At 29.4% G+C, this 21,607-nt stretch overlaps 1 protein-coding gene across 4 annotated transcripts in view; it reads left to right on the forward strand.

Annotated features, from left to right (window-relative positions):
• Positions 1 to 21,259, forward strand: part of LOC143253190 (rho guanine nucleotide exchange factor 17) — a 164,886-nt gene extending 143,627 nt beyond the window's left edge. For 2 of the 4 annotated variants that reach the window (XM_076506622.1, XM_076506624.1), the window contains exons 20-23: positions 8,557 to 8,705; positions 12,692 to 12,866; positions 15,935 to 16,105; positions 17,170 to 21,259. In XM_076506622.1, the coding sequence (XP_076362737.1) occupies positions 8,557 to 8,705; positions 12,692 to 12,866; positions 15,935 to 16,105; positions 17,170 to 17,453 (779 nt within the window). In that variant the 3' untranslated portion in view covers positions 17,454 to 21,259. Of the gene's footprint in view, positions 1 to 8,556; positions 8,706 to 12,691; positions 12,888 to 13,976; positions 14,142 to 15,934; positions 16,106 to 17,169 lie in introns of those variants that run through there. The other 2 variants (XR_013029440.1, XM_076506623.1) reach the window with 2 other exon arrangements.
• Positions 21,260 to 21,607: the final 348 nt, after the last annotated feature.

Below are 21,607 nucleotides of genomic sequence, written 5' to 3' on the forward strand. Positions count from 1 at the left end.
TTCTACAAGTGAGTACAGGATTTTCACTTTTTGAGTTACTGTACAGGAGAATAGTACAAGATCTCCAGATATTGAAAGAATTGAGGACAGAATAAAAGTAAGATGTGAGGAACACATACCTGTCAGTTCACTTGAGAAAGTCTGTATACAGCTCAAGGCAGTCAGAAACTCTTCTATAACAAGAAGCAGTGTTTCAAGGTCACACAAAAGGTCTTGGTTCTGCTACTCAGAGACAACAACAAACTCCCCATGGTGTGGAAGGACTTTTTGAAGTCCAGGAAGTGGTCAATCAACAAAATAGATATTATGTGAAAGTGGGTGTTAAAAACCAAGGTCTATCACACAAATCTGATGAAGAGGTATTTCAAGAGGGGAGAACACATAACAGGTTCAGCTGTTGAGGCACAGATGGATATTGCAGCCTGTGGCTATCATATACAAATAACCAGAATATAGTGACGTATATGATAAAGACCTATTAGAGATAAGCCTAATAGGTGGAGATAAGACATTAACAGTTCTTTTTTTAACTGACTGGGAAGCAGAAGAAAGAGTTACAAGATATACTGTACCAGTATATTGATGTTTTCACAGATAAACCAAACAAGACAGACCTTGGTTTTTAACAGCCACTTTCACATAATATCCATTTTGTTGACCAGGAATCCAGTCAGAGTAAAATTTTACCTGATGCCCTATGTGATGAGAAACATGATAATGTAAGAAATCAAAGTAATGATAGAAGCCAGAGTTATTGAACCTTCAAATTCAGCCCACAATTTATCAATGGCATTTTGTGAAGAAGAGGGATGGCTCAAACCATTTCTTCATAATTTCTAAGAAACTTAACTTCATGAAGAAGTTTGACTCTGAAACTATGGGTAACTTTGAGGCTGTTATGATAAAGTTAGACAGGGCTAAGTTCATTATCAAGACCAACCTCAGTAAAGATTATTGGAAAATTTCAGTGGAGACGGAATCTCAAGAAAAGACAGTTTTTGTGATTCCAAACAAATGCTACCAGTTCAAGAGGATGCCATGTGAATTAATCAACTCAGTAGCAACATTGAGTTGCATTATAAGGAACCATCAACCAACATAGAGCATTATAGACAGCGTTCACATACTCGACCAGATGGGAAGACCACCTGTAGAAAGTAAGAGAGTTATTTGGCTAAATGAGGGCTGCAAGATTGACCATCAGACCATCTAAATTCTACATCAGTTATTCTGTGCTGGACTTTGTTGGACATAAAGTGAACAACTGACAGCCATAGAAAAGGAAAAGCTAAATCACATAGAAGATGAATCAACTCCTTTGACCCAGTGGAAGTCAGATCCTTCCTGAGGCTAGTGGGATACTATAAGAAGTTCATCTTAAACTATGCTGAAGTTACTGCACCACTTACTGACATGAAAAAAAAAATAGGACAACCCAGCAAAGTGAAGAGGGAACAAACACAGCAGGTGGTATTTTAGAAGTTGAAGAACACTTCACGAAGTTCATCAATTCTTGGAATATCAGACTTCAACAGAAACTTACCTAAGTAAAAAAACAATGGGTATATTAATGAAGACAACAATATAATGTATAACAAATAATACTAAATGAGTTTGTTTTAGTACAAAACTGTCAGTAAGCTGTCTGTACTCTGTGTAACATAATAAATCAAATCCAGAAATTAAGTGTTTTAAGTCTTAAACTTACTGCTGACTTCCTAGGGAACTCTAAATACATAATTGTATTAGAAATACACCAGAAAACTAAAAATTACTAGATTTCTTTGAATAATTAGCTATATACCTTCCCTGCTAACCAGTAGCTTGAAAAATGTATGAATCCCAAATCTACTCTTTAGATCTAAATATTCAGATCTACACATCTAACCAATACCCAGTGCTCAAATTTATTTGTTAAAGAAAGAAGAAAATCGAAATTCTGATTATTAAATGCCTGATCATGAAAAAACTGAGTAGCTTTCAAAAATTCTCTTTGTTAACTTTATTTTTTATAACTGGATTTCTGTTAATATCCAAAACTTGAATACACTTAGAAACGCTCATGTAATTCCATTTTCATCATAAATGTTATAAAACTGATTGAATTTATAATTAAGAGAACTGATTTCTTAAGTTAAAGTGATGTCATTACTCTAGACAGTTTGTGTTTAATTCTTTTGAATAATGGTAAGTTACAAAGAAAACCAATATTTCTCACGTACTGTAATTGTATAACATTGATTAGTTGAACTCGAAAGCTTGTTTTTGTATTTTAGAATTCAAGTCAATAGCAAAAAAGTACTTAACATTGAGTTTAATTGCCTTTTATAAAAATGGTGTTCTGTGTCCTATGCTAAATTTTGAGTGATGTCTCCACCAATAGAGATAAAGCTTGTTCTGTTAGTTATACTTATGTGCCATATCCCAACACTGCAATTTCTATTGCAAAAAAACTGTGAAGGTTGGTGAGATTAATCTTACATCATCCATCTTTCTACAGATCTTTCACTATACATGAATATTGACTTACAAGCACAAACGTCTATTTGTTATTAAATGTAATTGTTAGGTTTATATTTCTGAACACCTGTTTTTTTTTAGGGAAATACCTTTTGATTTTCATGTCTGTGAGGCTTTAAGATTGTGATTATTTGGCTAGCAAAATGCATGTTTGTTATCATGTTAACAATATCAGGATACATGCCCAAGTTGATAACCTTAACATTTTTGATCAATTGAAGTTATTGTTTTGTTTTGGTTTATAGTTTTGGAACTTTTGTTGTCATAAACCTTTTTGCTTCACAAATTTCTTCACTTCCAGGAAGAACATTGAAAGTTATCTTTTTCAAAATCTGTTTTTTTACTCTAAATCATGCCAACCTGTAGAAATAAAGTTTCCAAATTTGTATTTCATTGCCACCAAATCATTTCGCTCTGCATATTTTGGCCATGAATGTGTTATAAGAGTAACAGTCAAATTATACTGTTTGATCTGACAAGAGTAGCCGAATATTTAGCAGTGGATGGTGTTTGCTGTATGCATTCATTTTTGTTTGTCACTTCAGAATTAAGCATTCTGTGTAGTTTTAGACAGTTAAACAAAAATAATGCAATTAAATTATTTATTTTATAATATGCTACAAAATGAAATTTCTTTTATAATTACAACAGCTAGAAGAAAATAATGCTAACAATTTCTCTTCATACTTCAACTGTTTTTTATATCCTTATTTAATAATTAAAAAAATAATCATTAAGTGATAATAGTTTTGAGAACATTAGCCTACTCAGAAAATGTGTTTGAAAAACAAGTAGTTAATAAATTTGGTGTTCATAATACAGCAGGATAAACAGCATTTGAAGATAATAAGAGTTAGCTTTGTGTGTGAAATCACATAATGCTGAACATATTATATTTAATAAGTTGTGAGAAGTGAACTTTCCACTATAACTATTTTTGAATATGTGTTTTAAGGTGGAAAATGTATAATTTATTTGTTAGAATTTGCAAATTTGAATGTTTTATTAACAATGCTTACATGTAGATCCAAGATCTACCCCTTATTAGTAGTAAGATAATTATTTTTTTGTGTGTACATTTTACTGGATAAATCATTTTAGCAGTTTCAGGGAAATCAGTACATTCAGTGAAATAAATCTGATATGAAAAATATGAACATAACCATTGTTTATATTTTTATTTAGTAACTTTTTACAGAAATCAATATTTAAGTTTGAATAAATTTAATTGTCATCTTGTGTGCCAAAGATATCATCCATAAGTATTCCTAGTAAAGGCTGAATGGCACATTATTTGAATTGTGCAAATATGTTGGATATTGAGCCTGGCCTTGTTAATGTGCCAGGCTATATATATGCAGTCCCAGCATTTGCATTCTGTTACAACAACAACAACAAAGTGTACTCAGCACTTTAAGGCCACAGATGCATTATAAGGTTAACTTTCTCTATTTGGTCAGACAAAAATAATGTAAGAGCTTATGGTGGCTTCTGTTGGCTTTCTGTCATCCTTGTAGTCTGATATTTCCCAAACTTATTTCCTCCAAGAACCCCCTGAATGTTTTCTATGTGTGTGCATGGTGGAGATAAGGTGAATGCTTTGGCATACCACAAAAACAGTATAATATTATTAAGTGAAGACTAATCTTTATATGTTTTAATGTGTGTCTCTTATTGTGAGAAAAGTTCTATAATGTTAGGAATAATATTAATCAACTTTAATTTCATATCAGATTCTGTTTTCATTCAGCATCTGTATATGGATGTAAGGGTTGTAAATGTTTAAAATCTGTCATACACATAAGTATTAAGAAATAGCAATACTAAACAAATTGCTTTCAAGTTTTGGGAATTCAAAACTCTGATAGCAGATTTATTTTAACCTCTCATTGTCATGTTCTTTCACAACAAAATATAAAAAAATGTTTGTTTTTAGAGAAACCAGCAGACAGATTATTATTTTACTATGCTCAAAAACTGAAATAAAGATTACATTTTCCCACTTTAATTCAAAACCCATATAACATAAAATTTAGATGCTTTTTCACTCGACTTATAAACATCGTTGTATTTTTGAGGTTTCAAGTGTTTAGTTTTCTCTGATATCTAAAAACTCTTCCTTTTTGTAACTATGAGACCTTTCAGTGAATGACCTGAAGAGAATACATGGACTACTAGTAGTCTGCAGACCACAGTTTGTGAACATCTGCTCTTTTCTCTCAGTTAAACCTTTATGTGGCACAGTGATAACTTTATAAGTTTATGATGCTAAGAACTTGGTTTTAATACTTAGAGTGGATAGAGCACAGATTACTCATTGTGTATTTTTGTGCCAATAACAAACAAATAAACTCTCAGTTCAAAATTTGGGACAGTTATTATTCAAATACCCTTGACTAAATTTTGTGAATATCCAAAAACAAAATGATATGAAGTAAAGATTCGTAACTTGTAAAAAGTAAATCAGCAGAAACCGGTGATGCTTCTTTATGAAAAATATTATGAAATAGTAAAAACTCTTATTATATTATCATAAAAATGTATATTTTGAGAAGCATAAAACATCAGTATACCAGAATTATTAAAGAAACTTGATACTACTAAATAAAAACATTTTTTAGAATTTCATGGCTAAAGTTATCATTAACAGCATGGATATCAAACTGATGAAACAATGTGTTCCAGTCTTTCAGTAGGAATGTATTAAAAGTATGTAATATTAGCTATAATCATGATGTTAAAGAAACACATAGGTTCAAGAATGGTAGGAATGAAATAAAAACTCTAATCCAAGCACTTTCGAAAGGTGGACCTTTTTTCTTCAGAGACAAACAGGAAAAGAGAGGTCCACCTTTCAAAAGCACTCCAGTTACATGGTTTTTATTTCATCAATTAGCTATACTGATTTCCAAATTCGTTTTTTGTTTTGTTTTGAATAAGCAGTTAGTTCTGATCAGAAGCTAATATTACTTATTTTAATTTGGTAATTAATTAAATTTATAGGCACCAAATCCCTGATGTGTTGGTAATATCTCAAACATTTTACATATCATACAAAAACATTCACCTCTAATGGAATAATTTAAGTATGTAGCACTCAGTGTTGGTTTATGTGATTTTTAACTCAATTTTTTACTCATTGGTAGTGTTAATCATGATTCTAGTTAACCCAAACTCCTGAGTTACATGCATGAAAATTTGTTGGGACACATGAGGCGCTACCTTCCAAATACATACTGCAAGACGCTTTATATGTAAGGCAAGCACAAGTACTTTGCTTCAGACTTCGTACTATAAGAAACTAAATGGCATATAGTTTCTACACAGCTGCTCTGACAAGTATCATCAGTGATAATAAAATGCATGAAAGCAGAACCACATGAAGTGCCAAATGGTTAACCCTTTCAAGTAGGGTCGGTCAAACTACCTTTCACAGAGCTACATTCGAAATTAAAACTACTGTATTTTCAATGCATATGAATGAACTCAACATCAAAATATAGATAAGAAATCAAAGTTTTATATTATTTAAATTTTAAGTTATTAATTTTGTAAAGAAATATTTAAAAAACAGATTCTCAATCTTTCCTAGTATGAGAACTGTGATATCTGTTGTCATGGTATATTCTTCTCTTTAATTTTTTTACCACCACTCTGAAAAGTATAAAATGTAATGTAAATTACATATTATAATGTTTTCATTGCTCAGGCAAAGTATAATTCATATAGCCTTCAATCTTATTTAGTTACAGAGCAATAAAATAGAAGATCAGACCCCTCTTGCCATACCCACCTGTCACATCCCTGTTTTTGGAACTTGACCATAATTCTTTCTGAGATTTAGTAAATTATTTATAACAAATAGAAGGCCAAAGGTTTTCTCTGTCAAATAACATGTTATATTATGTTGTTGTTTATAAAGATAATTGTCTGTTTTCTTTCCAATTTAAACTTTATTCCTATGGGAAATGCATCTGCAAGTTTAGCTGAATTTTAAACAGCTTTTGTCCCACAGTTAGAAGCCCAGAGAAACTGTGGTAGTTATAGAATTTTCCTTTCTTTTTGCATGTTATTATTTTGTCTTCTTTGGTGTGTTATTTAGTTAAATAAAAATTATTTAATGCAGTAGTTCAATTAGTATAAAAAGTAGTGTTAAGTTTCATCAACCAACAGTCAACAGCAAAATAAAAAGATCCAGATAAGTACTTTATTTCTTGTTTTTCATGTGTATTCTATATTTATAAACTAAAATTTAAAAGATGAATACGTTTTGTGTTAGATGAAGTACTATAAATAATATTTTTTGTGAAGTATGTGAATTATGTAATTCAACAACATAATGTGAGTTGTATGTTTGCCTTGTGATTTGCAAGTTATATGAACAAATATAGATTATCAACATGTCAGTGAACCACTTGAAGGGAATGCATGAACTACCAATGATCTGCAGACACAGTTCGGGAATCTTTGTTCTAGTCTCTCAATAAATTAATGTATACTGTAACAAGCTTTAAACTACTTAGGATAAACAATTGTAGTTTCTGTAACAACTTTCAGCCATTCCAGAAAGAAAATAGGAGAAATTTATAATTATTTCCTAATTTGGTGGTTACAAGGTTAGTTGAATCAACTAACTTTATACAGAGTTAGGGTAAAGAAAATAACACATAAACTATAGAGTTTTTCATAAACATTTGGTAGTTATTGAGATATTTTAGGGGTTATGCAAATGATATTTAAAAATTTTCAGATGAAGAAAAGTATTAAATTTTATCATGAAAATTACTTTGTACTCTTGAAGGGAAATAACATACAGTGTAAATTGTAAAGTTTGTCATTGAACATTAATATGTTCTTTTCCACTTCCAGAAAGTAAACATTTAGTATATGTTGTAAATACAACTTTTTATTGACACTTAAACTCTTCAAAATTTGTTTGAGACCTGGAAAATTTCACTGGGACTCTTAAAATACAAATTTGAGAGTTTATAACCCTTTGTTGTGGGACCATAGTGAGAAGTTTAGTGTTAATAACTTATCTCTTAAAATCATAATGGTAACAAAGATGTTCAAACGTATTTTTGTTTAATATTATGCTCTGATGACTGACCTAACCATTTTATCCCCTTTTAGGGATCCAACAGTTTTTATACGTATATAAATCATTGAAACTACTTTCAGATCTGTATCAAGATACTAAAGGTGAATCCTTGATCTAATACAGTAATAGTTTGACTTGTAATTTCATTAACTTTATCCCTTTAATATCTTGTAAATGACACTTCAAAATTTCTACTCACATCAAATTTATCATAGAATTAAAGATTTAGTATTGGCCCAATCAAAATTAGCTTACAGATACATTTTTACAGCAAGAAATAGATAATTATTTTTGCAAGTTGTTTAAGTCACACAAAATATCAACGATTTAAGGTTTATTTATTTTACTTATGAATAAAATTCAATCCTGTTACAGCTTTTTCCCACAATACTGCTTGTCAAAAATCAAAAATACGTCGGGTAAAATAATCTAAAAATAGTGAAAAATAAAGATGAAAACTCTAAACAAAACATTGGCTCCTGCTATTATTTGTATATACTGTATTTACAATAAATATTTCATTTGCTTGTTAGGATGCAACAGCATATGTGTAGAATAGTAAAAAGAAAAGTAATTATATGAATAATATTCAAAAAGTCTTACAAACTTTACTCATAGTTTTAAATATAACTTTGATTGTTTCCCTTATTTCTTAAGTGTAACTATCTAGAATATACAATAATCTACTTTTTATGGATATTGCTATCTGCTACTGATAACAAAGTTTCATTGTAAGGGTACCTAATCACTTCCATGTATTTCACGCATTGTTTGCCCTATATGTTTATTTATTTTGCATTTTTCCTAAAACACTTCATCTTTATAAATGTGGCAAATGACCTCCCTATCATCACGACAACATCTCCAATATGAATTTAGTTTATATATTTTTAATAAGAAAATAGAATTAATTAACGTTTTGATCATTGTTACAGATGGTGGATGGAATATAACAGATCCTCAGCATGTATTAGTTGGGAGTGTAGCAGCACCAGTGACTAAGATGTTAGCTACTGCAGGAAAAATGTGGTGTGGTTGTCAAACTTACATCAAGGTGCTGAACACAACGAACTTGGAAATTGAGGTAAACATTATTTATTTAAGCGTCTTTATGTTATTGTTTTCCAAAATAACTAGCCATTAAAAATGTCTTTTATATTTATTCACTATTCATGTTCTTGAGTGTATCTGTCTATGAACAAGATTTCTGAGTGCAGAATAATACAACTGCAGCTATTTCACTGAGTTTTTATAAAACTAAGAAGAAGGTCTCAGTATAGAAGTTGAAATGCTGTCTCCTTTTCTTTCAAAAGGCAGTTCAGTCCATTAAAGTTCTAAAACTCGCTTTGTCTACTCTACCTAAAGTTCCACTGAGATAATATATAAAATTAATTTCATTTTGTAAAGCATGGACTTGATGTTAATGTTAAATAATGCTGAAAAATAATTTATCACTGCAACATACAAAATGGTCAACCTTTTTAGTATTTGGTTTTCCTATTAGTTATAAAAGTATTTGATAGAGCTTACCACACCTTATAATCTATTTCATATGTATTAAGAATAGTTATATCTGAAAATTAAATTAAACTAAGGATCGTCATAATGTGGCTATTCAGCATATATAACAATATGTCAATGTGTAGAAACTTTTCTTAAACCAAACAAGTAAAAAAAAAAAAAAATGTATCAGTAGCAAAATGTGCATATAATCACAACAAGGAATTAGCTTTTCTAGTGACAAAGTTATCACAAATGTTACTGTAACTTAAAAAAATAATCAGAAAATATTATAGAGAAGAAAGTATGCTGATCTTATGTGTTTCTAACATAAAACTAAACAAATATTAAAGGTAAAAGCCATTCTTGAACATATATTTATTATATACTTTCCCCTGTATTCAAACATCTTTAATTTGACTATGATTCTTGATGATGAGCAATTCACTTGAAATAAAAATGTCAGAATGGCTGGTATGGGTATTAACACTTTTATTGATAAGCAGACAACAACAGTTAGACTTTCCTAGGTCATCTTCAGGTTAACAAAGAGAGAGTTTGCAACTGATTGTTGTCAGGCACATGTTAGTCGTACATACTCCTGGAATCCTAACAAAACTGAGAAACTTAAATAAAAAAAAATCACCAATAGAAGAAATGACATTTATTTCATTCAATAATGCAGAAAGAAAAACTAATTTTGATAAAATTATACAATAATTTTAACCAGTGAACAAACATTATGCATAGTTTACAGAAAAACCAACCAAAAGCCATGTTAAACTCGAAACATAAAGACCTAAATGACCTGCAGAAATTAAAAATGAATCTAGACTATCAGCTGGCCTGCTACATTTAACTAGATATTTATGGACTCATTCAACACAACATCAGTCAGATTAATAGTGAGAATGACAATGAAAAGAATGTCTGCCACAACAAGAAACTAGATAAATTAAGGTGCCAACAACAAAAAGACACCAACATGATGAACCACCAACAAATCTCGTAATTAACAGATCCAACCGAAAATTAAGAAATGAAGAAATATGTCTACTCAGCAAAGGACTCAACTTTGCAGTAACACCTAGAAATATTTCATCTATCAAAATGAAAGCCTTCCCAGAAGATGTAGCTAGAAGACTAGTGATTTGCTTTACACAAATTGAAAACACCAACAAAAGAACAGAAAACAACCACCAGAAAGAAGACAACTTTGACAACAATTGCACCAACAACCCATCATTCCAGGTAGAACTGAAAACATCTATTTCCCCTGAAACACCTCAAAACAGTATCTTAAACAACTTTTTCAAAGAATTTTCATGCAAAACCATCAACATAATTTCACAGAAAAATAAAAAAACAACCTCACACAAAAGATATTAATTTTATAAATGACCTAAATCAAGACAACATCAAAATTGTAAAAGCAAATAAAGGCAGTGCGATATTTATAATGAATACAATCAAAAAATGAACAACATCTTATCAGATACAAACAAATTTGAACTAATAAACACAAATCCAACAAAAACACATAAAAACCAATTAAACAAAATACTACTACAAATAAAAAAAAAAACCAACATAATCTCAGAAAACCTTTATTCTTACTTGTGAAAGACTGACTCATGCACACCAGAACTGTACAGCACCCCCCAAACCTCACAAACCAATAGTGTCAACCTATGAATTATTTAACTACTACGTTGGTAAATATATAGCATGGGCATTTTCTGCTTTTACAAAGACTCTTTTAACTTTAAATCTATTCTTAATCATCTAAACCGTAATGCTTTAATGGCCAGTTTTGATGTAATCTCGCTCTTCACAGAAGTCCCAACCTCTGAAACCTGCAAGATAGAATTAGAACTTTATGCCCAAGACCATAAACCATTGATACACATCCCTAGCAATTCTTACAGAATTCACTACCACCAAAACTAACTTTATGTTCAATAACCAAAACTACATACAAATAAATGGCTTAAGTATGGGAATCCCATGTCACTAGTTCTAGCCAAATTTTTTAGGACACATTGAATCTCAAGTGATTGATTCAGCCCTACACCCACCACTATACTGGTACATGTAAGTTGATGATACAATTGCTGGATTCACATCTAAAGAACACATACTTAGTTTTTTCAACCACATTAACATGATACACCCCAACATTAAGTTCACCTATGAATAGCATAAAACCAACCAAATTGCATTTTTTAACCTCAATATCACTTGAACCGATACACAATTCAAAACAGAAATCCATAGAAAAAACATCCATAAGAGGATTATACATTTCTTTGGATTCAGCACATGAAACAAAATCTCAACATATTAAGAGACCAAATAAACACAGCCATAAAACTATGCTCACCCAATAAAATTGATCATGAAATCAACAAAATAAAACAACACTTCATCAACATCAACAAATTTCCTCAAAAACTGTGGAAAAAATTATACACACACACCTAGACCAACAACAAACAAACAACAATAAATCACAAGATACAACAAACTACAAAACCTTGCACTGCTGTATACCATGTGTTCCTGATATCAGCAAAAAATAACCAACATTTAAAAAAACTTACAACAAAACACAACATTCCAGTAAACACCAAGTTTATTCAAAAATTAGGTACAAAAATAAACTCCATACTATATAAAAACTACATTGACAATCAGAACACCAACATAATTTATAAAATACAAGACAACATCTGCCATGACTTCTATGTTGGAGAAACAAGCGAAAAATGGAAACTAGATTCATAAAACAAAAAAAAAACCACACGTTTTTGAACACTGCAAATCAAATAAACATAACCATAAAAAACATGCAGATACTAAGTAGGGAAACAAATATAAACAAACACAAAATTAAAGAAGCCCTACTTATACAACAACTATAACCAAAATTAAACTACATAAAGAAACACCTTTACATCTATACTAATTAATAACCTGACATCCAACTACAATGCCCCCTACAATCCCAATCTTATATCCATTTATACTCTTGTCCCTTAGATGTGCCCAGTAAATGTCAGTTGCAAACTCTCTCTTTGTTAACTTTAAGATGACCTAGGAAGATTGAAACATTGTTCTCTGCTTATCAATAAAAGTTTTAATACCCATACCAGCCATTCTGATGTACATTTGACTGTGATATTAGCCTAGACTTAGCATTGGATACACTTCACAACATGTTGAAAGGTGTATTGTTTGATTGAGATCCATGTGTTTTAACTATATGTACAGTGAAGTTATTGCTATTCCTTGTAAAGCTTCTCAAACCTTTTACTAGGCAAAAAGCTACTGAGCAACATAATTAACTACAACTTATGGAAGTTGTAAAAGTTGTAATATTTTCAAATATGTATAAGCTAAACCAACAATTTCACTTGATAGAAGATGAATAATAAAACAATGTTTGAATTACTCTGCTTCTGAGTAAATTTATTATTTTAGAAAAAAATTTCTAAAATGAGTTGCAGGTAACCTACAACCTTTTATTTATGGTAGATAAAATAATTTGTTTTCTTTTCAACTATTAAGCATTCTTTTCAAGTGACAAGAAGCTCTTCAAAAACAATGCTTTGTATGGTAGCATCAGGTCTTGGTGTGTGGCTAGCTATACAAAACAGTGCAATCTTGAAACTATTCCATGCCACAACATATGAAGACCTCCTGGAAATCAATGTTTCTCCTGCAGTCACACAAATGTTGTCTCGTATGTTCATATTTTTACTTGGTAAAAATACTAACATTATTTTTATTTTAGTAAATATAACTAATTAATTATTTCTTAATACTGTAACATAAATGTATATTATTGATTTTCAGAATTTTACTAAAGGTATACCATTTTGTACTGCAAATGCACATTATGTGTATGTGCATGTCATGTTTTAACAGTTTGGAGATAATATTTTAGAAAAGCTTTATGCATATTATTTCTGGTACAAAGTTTTTCAGGTGAGCTTCTGATATGTTGTACTTATATTGGAATAAAACACATATTGAAGGACACTCTTTCAATGTTTGAAAAAACATTAGTGCCTCTAGTTTTTTTAAAACTAAAATACTTTTAAGAAGAGTAAATCATATTACAGAAACACTTCCTGATGACTTAGTTGATCATGTTCTTAACCCTTTTCAATCTTAAATAATTTGTGATTTTTTTCCATCTTTCATTACATGTATTTTGAATTTTTTTCATAAATCTAGTACACTTGTAACATATATCATATGCTGTTACTGAATTTGTGATATGCATGTCTACTGATAGCCAAGAGATAAATCCAAAAGTATCCACAAAATGCAGATTCAGGGAATGTTACATAGTGGCTAAATTGGACATCAATGGTAGATGAAAGAAACATACAAAAACAAGTGAACAAACAAGTCTAAATATGTTTTCAAATAAACTTTGTCAGTCTTCACACTTAGTTGGCTTACAATTTCTCTTTTAACTCTTGCAGACTACTTCTCCACACATGACAAAAGAGTTCTTGATTTATCCTCCCCCCCAAAAAAATTTAGAATTAAATATTAAAAGTGTGGTATAGCAGAATTCAACACTAAATGTGTCACCAAGTCTCTGAAAATGATTTAGGTATATGTGTATATATAGTAAAGAAATACCTATAATTCATATCAATTTGTGCAAATATCTGAACCACCTCTTGAGATAGACTTGTTTCTTTGCTGCATGAAATTTGAGAAGACATGTACCTGAATATATCTAAATAAAGATAATATCAAATGGATACAAGAATAAACTCAAGGATTGTTTTGGTTTTTTTTAATTTAATATGTGTATTCTGTTCCCTACTTGCAGAAAGATCAGAGTGAATATTCAAAAAGTATCTCCTTGAAATACTTAGAAAGGTGTGAAAGTTTGAAATTAATTCCAGATCATCAGTGATGTTGACATGAACAAAATGGTGGACTTTTACATTTTATCCATTGGGGGTGGTATATCTTCAAAAAAGATGTTGTATATGTAATTCATTTTACCATGTTTGAACTCTAATTATATTTAAATACTTTGACATTTAGATTACTATTTTCTAAAAAAAACAGGAAACTACCACTCAAAAAAGTAAAAAAGTGCAACACAAAAAACTTGAATTTTATTATAATTTACTATAATGTCAAATACATAGTTTTGAATACCCAAATAAATTTTTAACAGAAAACATCTTCATACAGTACTTCATGGCATCAAACATCTAACAGATTGAAGAGTTGAAATGCAGGGGTCAAATGTCAAGAAACCTACATGAGCACTCTGTAATTATAGCAGGTAAATTTGGACTACATAAGAAGCATTTTCATGTATCAGGCTTTCTTTTGTTCTTTAATGTTTTATAACACGTGAAAGGAATTTCATTTCTTTTGGAGATACCTTTGGGGTAACAAATAAAGGCCATTCTGATAATCACTTTATTATTGCACTTGTTTTGGTCTATTTTGTTTTAACTACTATTCTTTTCTTCTTTTTTTAATGTTTTTTATTATAAATAACATAAAGTAAATCTGTTTATTGCCCTTGTTTATGCCAAATATGTGAAGTAAAAATAAATAACTGATTAATATAAAAATTATAAATAAATAAATTAAAGAATAGCTGAAATAAATACACCAACAAATTTATCATTTAGTGTGACCTTTATAGTTTCATAAATACCATCAGATGAAATGAAATTATTTTCATTCATGTACTGCAAAACATGTAATAAGAATAAAATAAGGCTATATATGTATGTATATGTATATATAAACAATTATAGCTTAAATAGTCAAATTCATCTCTTGCACTATATTTACAGTTCTCTATCATTTTTACATAGGTTTCTTGATCACTGATCCCTATATTTCAACCTTTCTTCACCTTGTACAGCTTAAAAGATTTACATGTCACAAAGTATTATATGACACTATTTTCTCATCAAAATTATAAAAAATATAGATTTAGTACTATGGCATGCTAAGTGGCAATTATGACTTATTTGCTTACATTTTTCAGTGGTAGATTTCTCTTTTACAGAAGTTGTTATTGTTGTTTCTTATTTTTAAATCATTAAAGTTTACATGTCTAATACTGTAAAAAGTTTAAAGTATCCAAATAAAATCATAATAGACATGACAGTTTTTTATGTAGATGGTGATGAAACATGCTGAAATAGCATATACAAAATCTATTATGTTACAAACACCTTCCTCTCCATATCAAATGTAAACAATGCTATTTTGTATGTATTCACCACACTGACCTGAAATTTCATTAGAAAACTTCATATATTTTAAATAGATGCTACTTGAATGCTAAGTCTGATACTGATTTTGGGCCATTGATTGTCCCAGTCCTCCTTCATGTTCATAAAACATGTTCTTATAGCTTTTGGTTTGTTTGAATGGTAAATTCTTACTTTGGTTTTAAAAGTTGTAAAACCAAATGTTTCCACATCTTTATTGTTATAATCATCTGTTAAAGTATCAGGTTTTCCCTCTTTATATTTTAATTATATTATAATCAAATGGATTACTAATTAAACTTTATTCTTGTTCTCCTTTCTCATAATACACTGTTGTTAGTTAATGTAATAATATTTTCTTAGCGTAGTGCTACCTCTTCTGTTTCTACTGTTGAAACTTAATGTATTTCATGGCATCTCATTAAGTACTCACCAAGTCTATCTTCCCTCTTTGCATATAGAATGTGTATTATTCTATTTCAGTAGTAGTATAGTTCAGGTACAGTACTCATTCTAGTACTTGTTAACATTTTCTCAGGTTGTGATGATATAATTCGTCAACACAAAGCAGCATGTCTGAGAGTGACAGCTCTCTTAGCCTGCAAGGATATGTTATGGATTGGAACCAGTGCAGGAGTTATACTAACCATAGCTTTACCACACCTGACCATCACTACCTCTAAGTTGGACCATGTGCCAAAGGTTTCTGGTCAGTTCAGTTAGCATTTAATCATAATGTAATATAAAATTAACTCTGGTATTTATGAAGAAAAATTTTGATTAATAGTTGAATTATATACTTACTCAGCTGTTTTGACAATGTAAAATCAAATGAAACTCTAATGATTCTGGAAACTAGGCATCTTAATGATAAAATACATGTAACTACTGTTAAAAATGGGTACATTGGTTGTAGATACCCATTATTGTATTTTCTGCTTCTATGCAATAAGGTAAATAAAATCTTTTATTGTTAAAAGGAGAAATACTTCACAACCTATTAATCAGAACACATAATTGGTTATGGAGTAAGTTAATGTTTCATTTCTTCTTTTGATAATGAATACTACTGTCCATACTGCATTACAAAGTTTAAACTCACATAAAATCTCTATTACTTTTGTAGTTTAAGCAAAACAAAATGTTTCTATCAGATTTTAAATTCTTTCAATTGGATGCTGCAAACTGTGATTTTATTAAAGCACTAATAATAGTATGGAAATAATGTTAGTAGTTATTGATTACAGTTCACATCATTTGAGAGTGTAGAAGGCAGCAATAAACTTTATACATTGATTCCAAACAAATCTAACAGTTTGTTTTCAAAGATTTATCTAAGATGTATTATTAAATTAAAAGTGATAAATTGTGCCATCAAATGATGTCTTATTTTAATATATTTAATGTGAACTCAAAGTTCTTAAATTTTCTCTATTGAGATGTATGAGTAGTCTTTTGTTTAACACATGAAATTAATCTTGTAGAAAAAGCACATGTTTCAACCAATCAGTTATTTTTAAAATGCTCAAATATTTTAATATCTTCTTGAAGCATTTATATGCTGACAGCAATAAATATTTAAAATGTCTTAATATTTCAATGTGTACAAATCTGTGTAAAAATTTACATCCATATAAATGAAAAAAAATATTATAAATTATTATATGTATAATAATTGATTCATATTTATATACATAACTTGGCATGAGTTTAATGTTTGCAATTTTATTTAATTCTCAGAATATATCATAAATTTTCTTATTAAATCACTAGGAATTCCTCATGGACACACAGGGCATGTTCACTTCCTCACTCATGTTGAAATGACCTCGGATGTAGATATGGATATTGTTAGCTCATCCAAGTACATGTGTACACATCAATCAAATAATAAGAAAGATGGAGAAACTTCTCGAACATTCATTTCTAGTCCAACATCACATCATTTTTTAGTGATTAGTGGAGGAGATGGTTATGAAAATTTCAGTGTCTCAGGGCCATTAGAAACTGTAGGTCAAGAAGACAGTACTAATCATCTACTATTGTGGAAAGTGTAGTTGTGATAATATCCCAAGTCTAAGATTGAATGTAACTATTAATACCACTTGTCTAAGTGGTGTGGTTGGCTCAGTTAGGAATTGTAAAATATTTCATCTAAAAGGTTTACAGTATCTCATCTCAATTCAATCTCAAGTTACTTGTTAACTCTTTGTGATCAGCTGAAAGATGGAGAACCACTTTACTACCAGGAAGAAATACTTCTTCCATTTGTATTTCACCACTATAAATTATTCATTGTTTGGTAGTTAACTATTTCTGCATTTGTAGTTACCAAGAGTACCTCAATTTTCTGTGGATCATGGTTTGAGGCTAAAATTGGACTTTGTTTTTAACTTAATGTATCTAGATTTTTATACATGTTGAAGTAATAATGTTATCTGAGAAATAATTTTATTCTACTTTGTAATAGTGATGGAACCTTGCCAGGCCGTGGACTAGTAGACAAGATGTGGTTTTTGAAATGAGATGCAAAATTTACCAGATACTTCATTATAACATAAATTAAAATAAAAATAGATTTTAATCTTTATTATTTTATATTTTTTACACATAATTCTAATAAGTAGGACATAATCATGATTTTTTTTAATACAAGTTACAGTATATCTGAAAAAAATTACAATGTAGTCGATTTTCAAGCTTTACATCTAGTGTCAGCTGGAACATTTAAATTAAATAAATCAAAGGGTTTGCTGGGCACTTAAAGCTAAATGTCATTGGACTTCAAAAATGGAACTAATTTTCTTCAGAACATCATACTTTGAAACTGGTCAGATGTTTCTACAAATAACTCCTGCCAACATTTTACTGAATCAACTTGAAAATCAAGCACCCTTATTGAATACATTGTTAGGACAAAAATTAACATGATGTAGAGTACTATATGGATATTCTTAAGCAATTACTCAAACCTAAATTTTAAGGAATTAAAAGGTAGGTTATACTTAATTTTATTTTAAATGAATAACATTCCTTTTATTTAAAAATACTTTAGTTCAAACATAAATGTTCACAAAATTTTTCTCTAAACTATCAGTGTTCATATTTATTATTAGTCCTTTAAGAATTCTTACATGATGGTTCTTTATATAAATGATAGTTATGAGAGTTTTAAGTTAAAAAGTAAAGATATATTTAACAAGCTGAATGAGTATTTAAGCTTTGTTTGATAAAATATTTATTATGGTATGATGTAATTATTTTTGTGATAATCATGTTAACAGTTTAAGTGAAGCATTTCAGTATAAAAGTTGAACCACATAATTTATTTACTGATGTAATATTACACGTGTGTGTATGTGTATATGTAACTTATTATCAGTTTTCTTTACACTAATTTATTAAGAAAATAATATAAATGTAACTGTTAAATATTGATCAGTTCTTTAAACAAAATAGGTTTTTCAGATGGCAGTGAATATGATCAAGATTGTTGCTTAATAAAACTTAACACAGAAGTTTTACTTTTTAGGTAGTCTCTTTTAAAATTTCATAAAGAAATGTTGGTATAATCTGGATCCCTTTTATATTGTCTTTGGCTTAATATTTAGTTTGTAATGAATATCCAAAGATTTGACGAGCAATCATTTTACAACTACACAATATTACTGTAAACACTATTTGTGATATGCACTCAACTGTGATTTGATAATTCAGTGAAGAAAAAGCCTTGAAAATAAATTTAGACTTTTCAGCTATATCTGTATAATTTTTGTAACAAGGAAATAACTGTATTGAAACCATTATTCTATAGCTTGAAATTGTATATATCCTAACCATTTCCTTTATACTTTGCTTGAGAACTTCTAAATATACAGGAAAATTCATAGCTAAAAAGAGGAAAACAGTAAAACGGAAGCCAAATTATTTGTATAAAAATAAAAAATTACATCATAAAAACTTTACAAAAGAAATTAAAACAGCCCTTATAGTCTTAATGATGAAAACTTAAACTACGAGATGCTTCTATAGAAAAGATGTTTTTCCATCCTGCTCTTATTAGTATCACCAATATGCAGCTATATAATTACAAAGAAAAGCATTACAAAAAATGAACCGTTATACAAAACTGAAATAAATTATAAACTGACAAAAAGTGCAAAATGATATTAAGATATACGTAAAATCTAAGTAAACTGAAAAGAAGAAACGGGAAGAAAATTTAATAATTATGAAAATTTATTTTAAGGATGATAAGTAGAGCAAGTAACTTTCTATATCTCCAGTTATATAAGTGGGTGATAAGATAGGCTAACAAACGGATAAATGAGTTTGAAATTTGGAAAGATTAGTGGTTTTGGATTGTAATTATTTAATTTAAGTATTGAAATATTTGTTTGTTTGTAGTTAAGCACAAAGCTACACATAGGGCTGTCATTGCTCTGCCCATATTCTAGCGTTGTCGTTGTAAGTCTGCAGATATGCCTTTGTGCCATTAAAGAGGTGCGTATTAAAAGAAAGAATTTTTAAAAATGAACAGAACGAGTATCAAATTATATTGATGAGTGAAAAATATTTTGATATAATTTTTTATCATATATTTGATAATGTTTTAAAAACATTAAGATAGATAATTCAGCAGTATGAAGCAATGTAATGTACAAGAAACGTTCATTACACAGTTCAGGTATAAAACACTGTCATCTATTTTACAACGACATCCATAATTTGTTATGACAACTATATCTAACTGTCTAACGAAAAGTGTGAGCGAACAAGATACAAATTTTAGTAATCACTACATGCCTCTCAGTTGTAATTTATTCCATAAATAACTTGGGTCTATGGCATTATCTGTCATTAAAATGGTGAAGGAAATTTTTAAAAAAATGCTTTTAAGTGAATGCTCAAAATAATTTCTCCATATCACTTATCATATCCATATCATCACTCCGTGATGATAAAAAATAAATATATATATGATGATGTAGAATTAAATATAAGTTTTTCGTATTTAAGATGTAATGGAAAGATATCTTTAAGAAAATTTCGTAATTTTCATCCTTAAAAAGGCACTCTTCTTAAAAGGGTTAAAATTGACTTTCAATCGATATTGTCTTCAATGCTTAATGAGGGACAAGATTAGATTCATAATTAAGATTAGAATAAGAACAACAATGGACGTTTTCAAGAATATTTGTAAATGAAACGTGAAATAAACGCTTTACGACATTACACGGAAAACGATACAAATATCTCTGGTGGAGTGCAACAAACTATGATGTAGGTTAGGTGTTTATATCATTTATTTCTAATTACATAGAAAAACATTACATGATATTTTCGAATAAACTATATTTGGTCGTTTTAAAATATGCCATTGTTGTGGCTTTTAACTTGGAAATAATTGATGTCTTCAAAATTTCTAAATGTTACTGTTCCATACGTGCCTTTAAATAGGAGTTGGGACACTAATGTCGATTTAGTTTTCCGTTATATAGAATATTAGTGCCACTCTCATTTACGGTATTACATTGTAAGAGACCAATTTGTCTTACGTAACTGCTAACTTATTGTCTTTAAGTTCTTTCTTTTTGTTTCTGAGAAATACAGTGCTTAAAACCAACTGATTTCTATAAATTCAATTTCTGTTAAAAGTACAGTAATGATATCTGTTAACCAGGAAAGAAAGATTACGATTTGCTTAAGTATTTCTATATCCTTAAATGTAAACATTGATTCACTTAGACTGCTTAAAATGTTTTTCTCTCAATATTGAATGTAACTGCGTTTTGAAAAGTTTCTTTAAGCAAAATAATATTTTGAATAAGGATAATAATAATAATAAATATTCATTTTGAAATATGTGCGTTTTGTGGTCTTTACTGAGAAAAACATTTTGTGTAACTGAATGAAATGTCTCAACTATTAAACAATAAATAAAAGTTATTTTTTAATGAACAGATTAACATGTAAATATGATAGTTAAGTTTTGACAGAAACACTAACAGTTTTTAGATAATTACACTTTAGGAAAATTTATATAAATTGTTTCATTATATGTCATTACCTGAGTTCCGTTGATATTATAGAGTGAATACTTGAGATCAAAACATAGATGTACATTAGTCAACAAATTTCACACCCTGATCATCTGAGAACTGTAGTTTCGAGAAATAGCACTAAATAAAGTAAATACTGAAACAACAAC

The sequence above is a fragment of the Tachypleus tridentatus genome, chromosome 6, assembly GCF_004210375.1.
Source record: "Tachypleus tridentatus isolate NWPU-2018 chromosome 6, ASM421037v1, whole genome shotgun sequence".
Lineage (NCBI taxonomy): Eukaryota > Metazoa > Arthropoda > Merostomata > Xiphosura > Limulidae > Tachypleus > Tachypleus tridentatus.